The 15,923-nt window shown below is 39.8% G+C and overlaps 1 protein-coding gene across 1 annotated transcript in view; it reads right to left on the bottom strand.

Moving 5' to 3' along the window:
- Positions 1–3,861: 3,861 nt before the first annotated feature.
- Positions 3,862–15,923, bottom strand: part of LOC140241331 (TATA box-binding protein-associated factor RNA polymerase I subunit B-like) — a 71,648-nt gene continuing 59,586 nt past the window's right edge. The window contains exons 6-13 of the mRNA XM_072321059.1: positions 11,662–11,720; positions 11,022–11,147; positions 9,926–10,037; positions 8,728–8,857; positions 7,446–7,664; positions 6,726–6,822; positions 5,883–5,989; positions 3,862–5,497 (exon numbers count right to left, since the gene is read on the bottom strand). Of these exons, the coding sequence (XP_072177160.1) occupies positions 4,689–5,497; positions 5,883–5,989; positions 6,726–6,822; positions 7,446–7,664; positions 8,728–8,857; positions 9,926–10,037; positions 11,022–11,147; positions 11,662–11,720 (1,659 nt within the window). The 3' untranslated portion in view covers positions 3,862–4,688. The remainder of the gene's footprint in view (positions 5,498–5,882; positions 5,990–6,725; positions 6,823–7,445; positions 7,665–8,727; positions 8,858–9,925; positions 10,038–11,021; positions 11,148–11,661; positions 11,721–15,923) is intronic.

Below are 15,923 nucleotides of genomic sequence, written 5' to 3'. Positions count from 1 at the left end.
CTCTATATGCACATACCTGATTGATTGAAGGTTGTCATCTGTCATCATGTAAGGTCTTTATTGGATAGGAAACCAAACCAAGGCAAGCTGTTAAAAGCTAACTTCATCTATGTCTGTGACCAGCCAAGTCTTGGCTGCAGTACAAATCAGGCATGATATTCTGTAGATTTAAATCTGATTTCAGTTTTTTTTTTCTAAAGTCTATACTTATTTTGCTTTTTCCATGTATCAAAATCACCTGAAAATTTTGATTCCGATTTTTTTCAATACGCCTCAATATCATCCCTGAGAAATACAGTGGACTCCCGCTATGATGAAGTCTTCAGGACACACAGTTCTCTTTCATTGTATCGAAATTTCGTTCAAACTGAACAAATGAACAATAGAAATACATAGAGCGAATAATGTTACAGCCTGAATTTTTACTTCGTTACAACCATGTTCGTTGTAACGGGAGTGCACTGTAGTACAAGAATCCATGTCTGCGAGATGGCCTGGTCAGCTCATTTTTATCTACATCTCCAACCCTTACTGTGCTTTGTTGGCTAAGTAAAAGGCACGGAGGCAGGAGTGCTTTCTTTGCCTGTAGGCACAGATGTCTGGAAAGGACTGAGATTACCTAATCCCCCTAATCCCTATTGTCTTACCATGGCCTTCCTCTTGAACTGAGGAACATTGGCTTCATCTGAGGGGGCTTGCTAATCTACAACTACCGGTAGGTCAAGTTTGGATAGACTACTGAATAGCTGTCGGAAAGTCTAGGCAAATTAACCCTTTCTGTACAAGCGACTTTGGACATTGTATACAACAGTGAGGGGTTTTTGTGCAAATGGACACCCAAAGCACAAAAAGGGTTAAACATGCATAGTGCCTGGGTATGTAAAGATTTAAAGAAGTTGGTCACAGTTTCAGCCAGTCTTGACCAGAGCTTTGCTTGATTCATCGTCATCAGGTTCAGGTTCCTTTGTCTTCTTCAGCGTTTGGCTAGGTATCAGAAGGTTGGATTCCGCTTCAATCACACCATTTCTATTCTGGTGCCAATCTGGAATGACTACCGCACACCAGTAGCTTCCAACCCATTATTGAAATGCTTACAAGCAAGATCTTTGTGCTGTTTGAATCCCCGACTGAGTGGCTAAATGCTGTTGTGTAGCAGCACAATAGGAATTACAGATACATTAAATAGTATAATTATGTCTTCACATCCAAGTAAGAGTTCCGTGGGTTTTTTTTTCTTCTTCTTTTAATGAGCTTCGTTTACAAGAAAAAAAAAGACAGAAGCTAAGTCCATGGACTGCTTCTCGTGTTTGTGGTTGAAATGTCAGAATGTGATTGTAAACTTGTGTCTGGAGTGTGAAACACTTCATTGTCAACTATGGTTGCTGTAATTGAACGGTCTATAAAAATTGTTACCTTGCATTGTATGCTAGACTGATCAGTTTTACATTAACTTTAACTAAAATAAAAGCCATAGGCCCCGTTTGTCAGTCCAGCCAAATGTCTATATCATCTACACACCTAACTCTTTCTCCCAAGTGTCAATAACATTTGTTACTTTTTTTCAAAAGTGGTTGCATGATTAAGGTAGAGTTATGACAGAACAGTTTTACAAGCACATTAGATAGGTTTAAGTATGATAACTGAAGAAAGTATTTTCTTTCACACTTACAGAGTATGTCATTTGTGCCTTGAATCCATTATGACCACCCAATTTTTTTTTCCGAGTACAATGTATCAAACAGCAGATTTTATTTTCTGAAGTTGCATAACAATATGACAGTATGTATCACATCATACTGTGAAAAGATTGCATTAAACCCATTTCGTTGGAATGTGAAAGGTGTGCTTGTGCACATAGCTGCTATATATCAATAGGCACTGCCAGTGTGTAAGATTGATTTCTTGGCAGGGTTTAGGATATTGTGATATGTGCTACTCTTTTAGGCTTCACGCTTGTAGAAAAACGAAACAAAAGAAAAGGTGCATCTGATCATTGTGACTTCAGAATGTTGACAGCTGTCAACACTGCAAATGAACCGTGTTTGCTAGAGTTGATGTGGGAGGTTTCACAGTATCAAGCATGAGTGCACCAACAGTGGAACTTAACTATAAAGAGGTGGAATATAACAAAACCATCTTTTTAAAGGCATAATTTACCATTTGCAGATGAAAAAAAAACCCAGCAATAGTGTTTTTGAATAGCTCTTAAATGTGAGTTAAGGGGAGAAACAACCACTGTAAAAATTTGAATCGGTAAAATCGATGTTAAGTATTGTTAGATATACAAAATGTGGACAATAGTTATAATAAAAATGTTTCCAGACTAAACCATCTACAGTTACAGTTAATTGAGAAAACTACAGATATCTCTTCATATTTTAGCCTTTATCGCAAAAATTTAAGATAATTGGATGTTTTGTGGTAGAACAGACCTACACATATGCGATAAATGTCATATCTTGAAAAAATTTTAAATCACAGTTCCCAAAGGTAAACAGGACCTTTAACAGAGTTATTTTGTTGGTCTCAACCCTTTATATATATATATATATATTTTTTTTTTTTTTTGGTACCCTGATAAAATGAGAAACCTGATATAGGGTAACTATCATGGTTTTAGGTCCTTTTAAAAAATAGGTTCTCCTTTACATGTTGTATAAACCTATTTTATATGTCATCCTGTATCACTGAATGGACAAAAAGATACTAGGTAACATCCCCCCCCCCCAAACTTGGTGTCTTATTTTAAAAAGCAATTATTGGCTCTATACAGTACAGTACACTGTATATCATTTGTCAACATTGGAGGTTCCAAACAAACCCACCCAATTATAATAGACTTAGAAAGCATGTTGGAATACTACATTTGAGAAGAGGGGCTCTTGCATGAGAGGTCTGTTAACCCTAAAAGGGCCGGGGGGCGGAATCCGCCCTCCCTCGACGTTTCGCGCTATAATTCTGTAACGCGAGAAGGCCTCATCGCGAGGCTTCTTGACTTTCTTCGTTCAAGTCTTGCGCAACTTTTGAGACCAAATTTGCAACGTCCGCGCATACTTTGGCGAAGCCACGCCCATTTTTGTAACGGAATGTCGCTCCAAAACGGGCACAATTTTGTGATTTTGTGTACATTTCCTATGGAAAACAGTGCTCTGTCATGAAAGGCATAAAAACCTGATTATTTTTACAATTAATCACTTTCATTTATTAATTTTGTGCTAATTATGGTAGAAAAGTGGTCAGTGACAATTTCCAATGAAAAAACAAAGAAAAAACAAAAGTTGAAAAACATGGAAATACATAAGAAATTCTGAAAACAATAAAATACATAAGAATTGAAATGAGTTTTGGAAGTTTTTGTGATGTACAATTGTTGAATATGCTAAAACAGATTTACAGATCAAAAATTAGACTCTCAATGCTTTTAATTAAGCTAAAATATCACCTCATTATTATTTACCTCCTTGTTACATGAGAAGGCAATTGTGTGTACTAATAGAAAAAAGGTCAGAGTGATTTACAAGCTTTAATATGTAATCAAAACTCATCATGATAGTCTTTATTAAAAGCTGACATCTATGAGAAAATGGACATTCAAGTTTTGAGATTCCAATTGTCTTTGTGTCTGTATGTTGGTTGTGTGTGTGTTTGTGTGTGTGTTTCCATGTTCTTTGTATCTTTATCCAATGAAGACTCATATCAGAGTAAATAGCTAAGTATGGAGTGAGTCATACAACTACATGTAGTGCACTGTTACAAACAATATCTGTCCTTTTTCACTCCTTTACAAATAAAAAACAAACAAAATCAATATTAGGAGTAGAATCTGCAAAACAACAAAGGAGGACAGATGTCATTCAATGCTCATGATTTAAATGCCAGATGTATTTCACTCAAAAAGTTTCCATTCATCATGAAAAACAGCTGGGCCATGAGGCCAAAACAGGAAGTTTACGTCACCTAGTAGTTGGGCAGGACATGAAAGGGGATGAAATTATTATACAGTGTATCATCAAAACTCTGGAACCAGATACAATGTAGTTTACTCATATTTCCTCTCCACAATTCATGAAAAAGAAGGCTAGCACTTGCAGTTATCATTCAGTAGACACCTCTTTTCGATGAAGACAAAAATACATGAGTAGAAGAAACATGTTTGGCTACAAGTACAATCTTCCCCAGTAATCTTTCAAAGGCAGACTGCAATATCTTATAGAAAACCACTTTTGTTAGACACAAGATCCATCAGTCCGGGTTTAAAAAAATAGAAAAAAAAAATTCTGCTTATTCCAACAGCACAGTCGCTGTGGGGACAATGGTGAACCCTATGAGCGATAATTGCTGAGGAAGGGATGGAGGTGGGGGGGTTTATGTTGCCATGCAAGGCAAGGCAAAGCTTGGCAGTTACAGGGAACTTGAGGAAAATAAAAAGCAAATAATGTGGGGCCAACGTGCAAAGCCACATCAATGGGCGATACTGGAATTATTAGCTCAGTGGTGGTAAATCCAGTAGTAGCAGGTCACAGAGACACTCTTCACCTGACAAACTGCTGTTCCTATGGTCCTTAGGAATGTGTTGAGATGCGTTGATGAGAATACATATTATAGGTCTACCACACTTCCGATGAAAAATGAAGTACTGCACGGTTATGACAAAATCATCATTACATCAAAGGTTAAATCATTTCTTGTCACTGTGAGAGTTCAAATAGACCCTTTTCCAACTCGAGAATAGCTCTATGAATGTCTGTCCAGTTCAGGCCATAGAGGGCAGCACAGTGTTCCAGTAGCCACTGATATGATTTGTGGAATGGTCTGAAGGCTGCTGGGGTAGCCTCCCCGTCGAGCTCCACTGCCTTGAGGGCCCTCCGGAACTGGGCGGGGCTGTAGCGGAGGTAGCCCCTGTGACGCTGGAAGATGGAGTGGTCCACGGGACAGGGTTGGCAAGACTCAGCTTCTTGAAGTCTCTTCCAGGCCTCATAGTCGATTGTTTCTCTCCGACGCATGTCATCCTCCCCGCAACCTCCAGAGGACATTTCCCTTTCATATCCTTCCCGCTTCCTCTTCCTTTTCTTCTTCATCTTCTTCTTCTTCCGCTCGCCTGTCAGGTGCTCCTCATCCTCGGGATGTGGGGCATCTCCTCCTGCCGTATCCATGGCAGCCGCTGGGGATGATGCTGCACTGTCCAGTTGGATGCTGTGCCTCTTGCAGAACTTTTCTAAGTTGACCAAATACTCTGTGCTCTGCTGAGAGAAATCCATCTGGCGGAGATGTTTCTTTGAAAGCCAATGAACACCAGCACTCCCTATGGGTGTGGTGACCTCATCGACTGGGGATTCTTGTGACCCATGTCCACTGTTGCCATTTTGCCGCAATTTCTTGTTCTCAAGGTCCTCCGCGAGGTCCTCTGGTCTGGTTGCCATAACGACATCAGCCTCTCCTCCACTGCTGGCTGGAAGTGCTTGGAACAGTCTCTGGAGTGTGTTCTTCATGTCAGTACCTGAAATAAATGACACAAAACACTTGACAATATGAATAACATTCTGAAAGCTTTCTGTCTGCCACTGATACATAAGAATACAAATGAATGGCATTGCAATCTACATTTCCTCATCTTTTCTTTAAGATACCATATTTAGCACTTTGTCTACCATGTATGCAAGAGATACTAGCAGGTTGGAAGTATTGACTTTATCCATACTGACTAAGCTGAAATCAATACTTGTTTCTTCTTCCAATACATGTCAGACAAAAATCACAATAGGGCATCTACACTGTGTCTTCACTTACATCTATTGGAGATACAAAAAGAAGGTAATTTGGTCACAAATTTGATCCTTCAAGTGTAACTGATGGTGGTAAACACTTAAAGCCTTTGGCCTTACGTTGGTATTTCTTGAATTTGTTGAGCTCTGCCCGATTCGAGTCCAGCTGAAAGGTTTTGACGTGGTGATCGATGAACTTGTCAACATTTCTCACCTGTCTCACGTCACTGGAAGAGGATGAAAAGAGACAGTTGTCATATTGCCAATTTGCAGAATAATTAGGAAAATTAAGAGGTCATTGATTTCATGGATGTTTAAAATAGAAACCAATCTCCATGATGAGATCAAAACGGCAATGGCAGACATGATAACATTCTGAACCAGACCAGAATTTGATCCAATAAAATGAGAAATGAAGCTTTGTGAAAAAAAAACAAAAAAAAAAAACATTCACTGTATGTAACAACATAACTACACATGAAATAAGTACTTTTAACAAAATGTCATGGCTGTGGGTGGCACTATGAAAAAAAACAAACAAACAAACAAACATATTGTAGCTCTTCTACATAGTAAACATGCACTAAACATCTTAATAATCAAACTGCAATCATCATGAGTGTATTAGACACTATAATAATAAGGTACGTGGAAGACCTCTTACACCCTTGAGTTATTGTTGCTGCTGTTGTTTTAAATTCCTCATGATGCAGCATGCATAGTGGCTGGATATTCAATTTTCCAATGCTTTCCGGAGAAGCATTTCATGGAGGATTTTGTCAAGACGTTTTTTCTTCTTTTTTTTTCTGACAAACTGTTTATAAGCTACTGAAATCCTTGCGTCTTATTGGTGGAGAGCAAATTTGTCCAACAAAACACTACATGAAATGCCCCCGTGGTTTATATGCAGAATTCACAGTCATTAGAGGAGTCCTACATGCCATTTTGTTACACAGAACTCACCTTGGAGCAAGAAGGTCAATGTCCATAAGATGGCTCCTCTCATGAATCTTCCTTGCGGCCACCCACTCCTCCCACACAAAGGGCTGTAGCTTGCTGTCTAGTTAGGGTAACGTGAAATAGAACAATGAAACACTGAATAACAATCACAACAATCACAGTACATACAAGCACCATATGGGAAGGACAGGCAAATGCAAAAGCGTAATTTCATACGCAGCTGTATACAAACATATTGCTTTGGAGGAGAGAGAGAGAAAGAGGAAGAAGAAGAGAAAGATGGAGTGAGAATGAAGGACCGAATAAGAAAAAAAGAGGGGAATGAAAGCATCCACAAAGATCATTAAGTTCCTCAAATGTTTCAAAGAAATGGAAGTATTTGAAAGAGGTCTATATGAGCAGTTTCTACATAGCTACAGATTACATTAAAATGCATGACATCTTCTCTCACATTTAACTGCATGCTTTTTTCTATCAAAACCTGTGAATCTTGTATTGATACCATTGTTCACTATCTTAGTCATTATTACCATTATTGTTATCACTTTGATGACCACAAATATCACTGATTTGATATTGAAGGAAACCACAGATTGACATCAGAAGGCAAAAATTGGTTCCACTAAAATAAAACTTGGCATTGAAGCAAGCCACTGATGAACATCAGAAGATTCACATGAAAGGGATTGACACTGCCCGACTTATTAAGGTCAACCTTCCTACCAGCTGGTAGCTTAGATCGAAGCTTGCGACCAACGTTGGACAGTGCGTTCTCCGTCTCATCATCAAGGCCCACGGCAAGCTTGATGGCGATGATGATGTAGGCGAGGGCTGGGGCCTCCTCCGGCCAGGGGAACCAGGAGGAGCCGGACCGCGAGATGCGAGCGAGGAGGTCCACCATGTGACGGGTCATCAGCTGGTGGGTGTAACGATGGAAGTCACCTGTGCACAAGGGATAATCCACACCATGGAGGTGTACTGTTAACCAGGAAACAGCTGTGGCACAAAACTTTTGCGAGTTGGAACCGGCGGTCTTTTTTGCAGGATGAAACTTTTGGGAATTGTCACTGGCATTCAATGTATTGTGTAGACAAAACCTCTAACATGCATTTTACTTCTGCAAATCTTGGCTTGTTCGTGCGAGTTTCATGCATATGAAAATTTCTAGTTCTACAGTATGCAGCAATGGTGACTAATTTCAAAAACAAAAGTGTTTCTCAAATCAGCAATGGCTTTACAATTTCTTACAATACAGACTACAAAGGAAATCTGCAGAGAGGTGATGGACAGTGTAATGCAAAAATTATCGAATTGGATTTGCAAAATGAATGCTATGGGAAAAAAGGATTACACTGATGTCCACTTCTTTCTCATGGGCCAGGTCAGAAAAAGGGGTCCATATGCATCCATAACTGTTGAAAATAGACAAATGGTGCATCTGGGACACATGTTTGAGAATTTAGAAAGGAGAAGATAAGAGCCACATCTCAACTGGATACAATTCAGGAAAGTGAGACAGAGGTAGACAGTGAGAAACATTCCTCAGAAATTGTGCAAAAACATTTGAAAAGGAGACTTATTTAAAAGGTGTGGCATGGAACAGGTCATAAGCCACCACCTCCTTCACACTTGTAAGGAAAAAAGAGACAAGGAAAAATCCATGACCACCCATATTCTACCAGAAACTTGGCACTGAATGGAAATTAGGCAGCTTTCTTTTCCTTATGACACATTACATAAAGATCATGATAATAATAGTGGCCTCTTACAAAGCAGTGAAGTCCGCCAAAAATGATGCTCATGGTGCTGACTTTCATAACTTTCATGACCACAAAATACACCAAAAGTACACAAGACAGTTTCACTTTTGTTAATCCTATTTCTTTCTTACATTTTTCAGTGTTTTGTTTTGTTTCTTGCAAAAAAAAAAAATGGAGACATGCTTCAAAAACCAGCCTGGCATTTTGAGAGACTATACAACCACCAGCCCCAACTAATGTCTCACCTGGTAGGCCGAGGGAGACGATGAAACGACTGATGACCAGCTGGAGGTTCCTCGGGGTCAAGGGGTCAAGGTCCAAGACCTTGATGAGGTGGGCAAGAGGGGTCTGCATCTGAGAGAGCCGCAGACTGCTCTGAGTGGGAGATGAGATCAACAAAGATGCATTCAGCGAGGAATTAGAGAATAAGATTTCCTCAAAGTGCTCTGATTATGAAAGCATGGTGGTCAAAACAGTCCACAGACAGCTAAATCCTGTTCATTGCTAGCTCTTCCATATAGCAGTCTGTATAATTTGCCATTTTTCTTCTGTATTTACAACAAGGGATTCTTTCACCTGTAAACCTGTTATGGAATTACCTAACTCCCCCTTTCCTACCATATATTACTCCCAATTACGTGGAATCCACTTTGCAGGTTTAAGTTGCTGCCATGCTGGGCTAGTCTTGGGCAAACCTTCTGGTTGATGGTTGCAGTCTTTTTGACAATGGTATGCATCAACTGTGAATGTGTTAGCAAACCGATCAACTAAAACTGCAGTTCATCCCTGATCAAGTTAGCATCTTTAAAATCAAGTTGAATAAATCTAGTGATCTCAACCCATCAAGCGCAAAGGCACTTAGCTTCACCTGCCGAGCTATTTTCATCAGCATTCAGTAATCCATCCAAACTTCACCTACTTTTAAAGTAAGCTAGCCCACTCAGACACAGTAATGTGCCTCAGTCCATTGGGAAGGCCACGGTGGCACAATTATTAGGGATCAGGTAATCTTTATTCATTCACATTTTGTTTCCAGACATTTGTGCCAATAAGCAAATAAAGCACTCCAGCATACAAAGCAGAGTAAGGGTTAAACCAATGGTCCTAGTTTCTTGACTCTTCTGAAAACGGCATTCCATTCAGGAAAGGATCTAACAATGAATTATGGCAGTGAATCCTTTTTGCTCATGATGATTGGCCATATCTAAACCTAGAATGCAAACTTTGTATCTAACCATGCTTCACACCCATAATTTTGATTTGGAAAATCTATGAATTTTCATATGAACAGGAACTCATAAGACGTTAAAGAGAAAAACAAATTGTTCCCTTCAGCTTTTGCGACAACCTCTACCAAATATCCTATCGGAAATTCCAACCATCTGACAGGCCTGGAAGCAGTGACAGTGGATGGATAGGGATTGGATGGTTTTCCCCACTTACCGGTCGAGGGAGTCGGAAGAGCTGGCTTTCTCGCTGGGTGAAATTCTGCTCTATCCTCTGAGGAATGAGATCACTGGTGGCGTAATACGGCAGGCGGCCTTCCAGCACCCACCTGGATGAGAGAAGAGAAAGCGCTTGTGGTGATATCAAGAATATCCATTCAACCTCAAAAAAATGGTTACAATCAATGCCATCTCTTTGATTTGGAGATCACATGTGGCTGTATGACTGTGGCTGCTGAGGATACTATCATGATTTTGTTTCACAATTTCTTCTGGCCTTCAATTTCATGTAAGGTTGACTAATTTCTCCCCCTACCCCCCCCCCCCCCCCCAAAAAAAAAAAATAAAAGGATAAACAGTCATATTATACAAAATCAATGGTACAATCAGCCACAATAGCAAAGAAGCCCAGCAAGCAGGTTTACCGGCAATAGATGGTGCTAGATTATTGTGGCTAGATATAATCCAAGTGCACTGGCTCTGAAAGGGTCAAGTGCTGGTAGCTGGTTTATGTCCTCTCTGAGGAACAGTGTCCATGCCTGTGCCTTTTACTAGATGGACTGGCGTGATAATGGTGACGCAACATTTGCTCCTCTACAATTGCTGCAGTCTTATTTTCTCCAAAGACTTCTTGTTATGGTTAGGGTTGTGAGAGGGTTTTAGGCTTAGTTTGATGAGAGGATTAGGATTTGGGTTAGGGTTATGTTTGTGGGTGGAATTTATGTCTGGCTTAGTGTGCAGATATTCCATGGGAGGAATTGTCGAAGGAGCAAATGTCATGGAACTTGTGATAACACATGACATTGCTCAGCTGCACTCAAACCCAAGCCTCAATCTTGACTGCAAAGGCAAACATGTTGATGACCCAGGCCAGCTTGCCAACTTGTCACTGTGGATGCAGACCTCTGGACCCCATTTCATCAAAAGTTGATATGATAGCAACTCTTGCTTGGATGGCAATTGTCATGGTAATGACAAGAATCCAGCTTCCTGATTGGCTGCTGCTATTGGAAGTTGCCATTCCAGCAAGAGTTGCTATCCTAACATCTTTTATGAAATGGGACCCTGGAGTCACTGCCGAGACCAGTCTTTACCTGAGAAGATCTGACAGGAGTACTGGTTCCCGCAGCAATCTCAGGGCCAGGTAAAGAAGGCAGATGAGGTGGTGCAGCCGGAATGAGGTGGACTTCTTGTCCTGAAATCTCTCTGCATCCAGGGGCCTGACAGGGAAAGAAAGGGATGAATTTGTCAAAGATGGCCATCTCTTAAAAGCATTTCTTTAATTACTACTATGCACAAACCATCAACATGACCTGATGTGGAAATAAGAATGAGATATTACCAGTGTTATCTTATCAAATGACTGAGATGAATTCTTCTTCAACCAAACTATGACCGAAAAAAAAAGAAAAAAGGATTACCAAAATCCACATGTGCAAGTCAAATGCAAGTCATAGAAACTGATTTGTTTGTTTGTTTTTTTTTTTTAATGATGTGCAGGACGAAGAAATAGAAATTCAAACAACTCTCAGAAGAATGGGAATATGGCATGGTCCAGCAGGAGTTTAACGGGGGATATTCAACCGAATATCCCAGTTGTGGAGTCTTGTTTGCAGTAGCCGGAAAAAGAGTGTAATCTATTCAGAATAGGGGACTGCATAATTACCACTAGTAGGATGCCTACTGGTACTCAGTAATACACTGTACAGAAGAGAATTGATAACATGTACTCACTGTGATTTTTTACAGCCATTGGACTCCTTCTTCTTGCTGGAGGCCTTTTCAAGACTGCCCTGGATGAAAAGAGAAAGAGAGATTCAAAATTTTATTTCATTACTGCGATGGCAGTCTTACACAACATGATATTTACAAATTCACACCCCTTCTCCAGTACTGTTTAGCTTTACTGTGATGTATTACAAGCAACGAGCAATTAGCACACTTTCCGAGCACACAAAACACATTATGTTCATGCAAGGCGTAGATAGCAGAGACTCCATGCAACTGTCCCAATTTTGGCGGGAAATCTCTCTCACTCCTGCCATTTCCGCAAAATCTCTGGTACAGCACTGAGTCTTTAAATGCATAAAGGAACGTATGGTGTTAATCTAAATATCATCACCACTTCAGCCTTTTTACACAAAAATATTTTCACACAAAATCAAACATTTTTGTGTATGATCTAAAGAGTAGGACATCATATTCTGGTGCTGCCTAGGACCTTTCCCAGGGTAAAGTCCAGGTCATATTTGAAAATATCACGCTTCAGTCAGTGTGGCACTTTCATTTCACTAGCGCAGTGATTAAGGCTCCTATCCCTGCACTGAGCCGAGAGACATTCCAGATTGGCAAAAAGGACTCGTTTAAAAACGGGTTCAGAGACAAATTTCATATTAGTCTACAAATTTGTTTAATATCTGAAAGCAATACCAAGTCATGTTTTTCAAATTAGATCTGGCCAGTCATTGCTTACTTGTGTCTCATTTTTGATTGAGCCTGGGAATGCATTTTTTATTCATCTAATTTTGCATGCTTAAATACACATGTACATCAAAGACGGCGAGGCTAAGGTCCATCTTCCTTTACTTTTAGCGACAAACTGCACACTAGCTCTGAAAGCTGTACAATATTTGTGATTGCCTGACCATCAAGTCAGCCACACAGCTGTGGAAAGGGACGTCATTTGCAGCTTGCAGTGGGTGACAGAGACTAATTTCAGTGTCTGAACACTCCCTACCTCTGAATATGATCAGAAATGCATTACAAAAAACATGATTACAAACAAGAGAATTCTCCCAGTCTGAAAGGGAACTCGGGGCTACCCAGAAATCCATCTCAAAATGGTTGTCAGTCGTCACATCAGCACTGATGCCTGACCAACTGCCATCAGAGTGGACGCCTCATCGCGACTTGGCCTCGAACCAGCCTGGGTGATGACGGCCAACTTAGCTTCTTCCCCAAGAATAAATGTCCTTTGGAAGCGAGGGTCCAAATGCTGAGGACAGCTGAACTCTCTGACTCAAACAACTCCTAGAACTTTTTGCAATGCAGTGAGTCAGAGTTGTGGGATTGCACCAATGCCTGATGGCAAGATTGAATTAGAAAGATTTGACTGAGCAATGTGTTTCAGTTTCAAAACATTGTCATCTGCATAAATATTTCCCCAATCAGACATATGTTCAAAATTACAGCTTTCTCATCCTCTGTAGCATGAATGAGGGTGACATCTTCCTACCTCCCTGCATGAATAATAGATTCAAGGCATTTAATACTTAACTTCAAGTGAATCATGTGGCATTTGTGGTTTTGTTTTCAGTTTATTTCTGTAGTAATTCTTATGGCATTATTGTAATTTCCTTTTGTTTTCAAGTAGATCTGATGAGTTAAAGGAAACCAGAGAAGAGAAATGTGGATTGAGTGAAAGCAGCAATATTAGTAGAACACATCAGTGAAAGTTTGAGGAAAATTGGACAACTGATGCAAAAGTTATGAATCTTTAAAGTTTCGGTGTTGGCCCCTTGGATGAGGAGACTACGAGAGGTCATGGCGTCATGTGTGGACAACAATATAAAGAAAATATAAAGAGAATTCCACAAAAATTCACTTTTCTAGCATAATGAAAGAGCACTTGACTAACTGCTTTCAGGAAGCAGGGGGAATAATTAATACCCTTAACATTGTATGTCAGTATCAAGTTGATGGAATGTGTAATTTTCATGAAAAATGAATTTTTGTGGAATTTTGTTTATATTTTCTTTTTTTCTTTTAAGATTTCTGGCTCACATTCTTATTCAATACATGAAGATTTGTTCTCTACATTCATTCCACTATATCTTGCTTCAGCAGGAAAGAAGAGAGAAAACTTGCTTAAAGACGGGAAACATCAATTTATGTATGTGGGAGTTTCCCCTGACCAGAACTTGACTTAATTTCCTTAAAAAGATTTGTCAATCTAAAATTTACCACTGCTACAGTGTATCTTGGAAAAGGGGGTCATAAAACGTCAAAGCACTCATACAAAGATCTTTCCGTGTTTCTGTTTGAAGTAGTACAAAACAAATATGCACTGAACTTATCAGCTTTTTGATTGTGAAGGCAAAGATTTCAGCATCTACCCCAACATAAGTTTTTGGTTTATTCTAAATTACCATACATACAATCACATTTAAAATTTATTTGAACGAAAACCATTTATGCAAGAGCTACACATCAGTGAAAATTCAGAAATTTTCCACTAGACTTTCAAATGGTATACAATTTACTTTAGTTTCTGCAAGGAAGATTACTGGTAGTTAGAATGTGGAGTTCACATGCACTCAAACACATCAGATATAAAGCATTCAAATAAGCTATCTCAATCAACACAAGTGCAACATGCTTTAGACCCCCCCCCCCCCACCCCATAACAAAACATTCTTAGATTTTAGAATTCAGAAGGGAGGTACTTTAAGACAGCCAGCTTTTTATGTGACTTTTGAATGACAATTATTTTAGCTTTTCAGGATCAATGTATGTAGCATCAGTGTAACCTGAAGAGACGGGCCATGTAAGTATGTATGTTTAGTTATGAATACTAGTAGATAACTAATCAACAGGTTTTTATTTATATATGAGCTTTTATGGTCAATGACTGTACATGTGTGACCCGCTACAACAAAAAGGTCCTAAAGTCGCGCACGGTCGAAGCCGTGAAAATCGAGTTTGAAGTTGGAGCATCATAATTGGTCAAAACTTACGATTTTCTGATTTTGACATATTATTGGAGTCTGACATGTCTTCTATCATCTGTCGAAATTTTGAAGCAAAATGATGAAAGGAAAGACCAAAAAATAGCGTTTTTCTGGGCCATGTTTTTGGCGTTTCAACCAAGCACAAACCGGTTCGAAAATTTGGATTGAGCGCCACAGATAGGCTCCGCCCCTAACAACGACCGGAGTGATCTCATTGGTCAGTTTGCTGCTTGCCGCTAACCGAAGCATGAAGCTCGCACACTGCCAAGTCGACTGGTGCGTGCGGGCGGGGTGCGCTATGCCCAGCCGCTTCTCCTGGCATCCTGGTCACTGATTGGTCGGTGAGGAGACCGCCGACGCTGTGCTTGAATGAGCATTTCGGGGGTTGCTAGGGTTTACCTTCTATTGTCCGGAGGTGAAAATTGACTAGCATGTCCCTTGATCGCGATTGCGTCGCAAGGAAGACTTTTAGGGCGCTTTTTTCGAAACAGTGATTTCCCATACGTCTCGACATGCTCTCTTTTAAACATCGATATCTCCGCAGCCGATTATTTTCATAAGATGTGTTATATATCAATTTAAAGCAGAAAGATTAGGAAATTTTGTCATGCAATTTTCAAATAATCGACCTCACCAGACTTTAGGACCATTTTGTTGTAGCGGGTCACATTTGTAGGTCACCTATGCTCACACCCAATCATCTGGCTTAGCAGAGACCTCAAAATCCAAAGTTTGTCTGGCAGTCAATGGAGTTCACCAGAGGGAAGAGGGAAGAATCTGTTCTGGATTAACACACCATTTCTCTCCTTATCAACTGAAGAAGACACAGAATGACAGGGTCAGGGCTATCCCTGTGGTACTGACACAATCAATGACACTCCCCCAATTCCAGCCTGGAGATTGGATACATGAAATTACATGAAATTACATGAAATTTTGGGCCATATATTTCTCTTTCAAATTGTGACCTGCTTTGTATTTGTAGGACGTGCTGTCACCATTCAATATCACACTTCAGACGATATTTTCAGAGCCTCTATGCTAAAATGACGGATATTGTTTCAAGACTTTTTGCCTGTATATTTTGTACTTTGATCGCCTTCTGTTTGATGATGGAAATAAAGAATTGAATTAAATTGAATTGAATTGAAATGGAATGAATTGAATTGAATTGAATTGAATTGAATTGAATTGAATTGAATTGAACTGAATTGAAAAAGACATGCACACACACAAACAAAGCTTTAGTGTCTTGGTTTGCTATGT

This window comes from Diadema setosum, chromosome 18 (assembly GCF_964275005.1).
Source record: "Diadema setosum chromosome 18, eeDiaSeto1, whole genome shotgun sequence".
NCBI lineage: Eukaryota > Metazoa > Echinodermata > Echinoidea > Diadematoida > Diadematidae > Diadema > Diadema setosum.
This window is presented reverse-complemented; position numbering and strand designations above follow the sequence as displayed.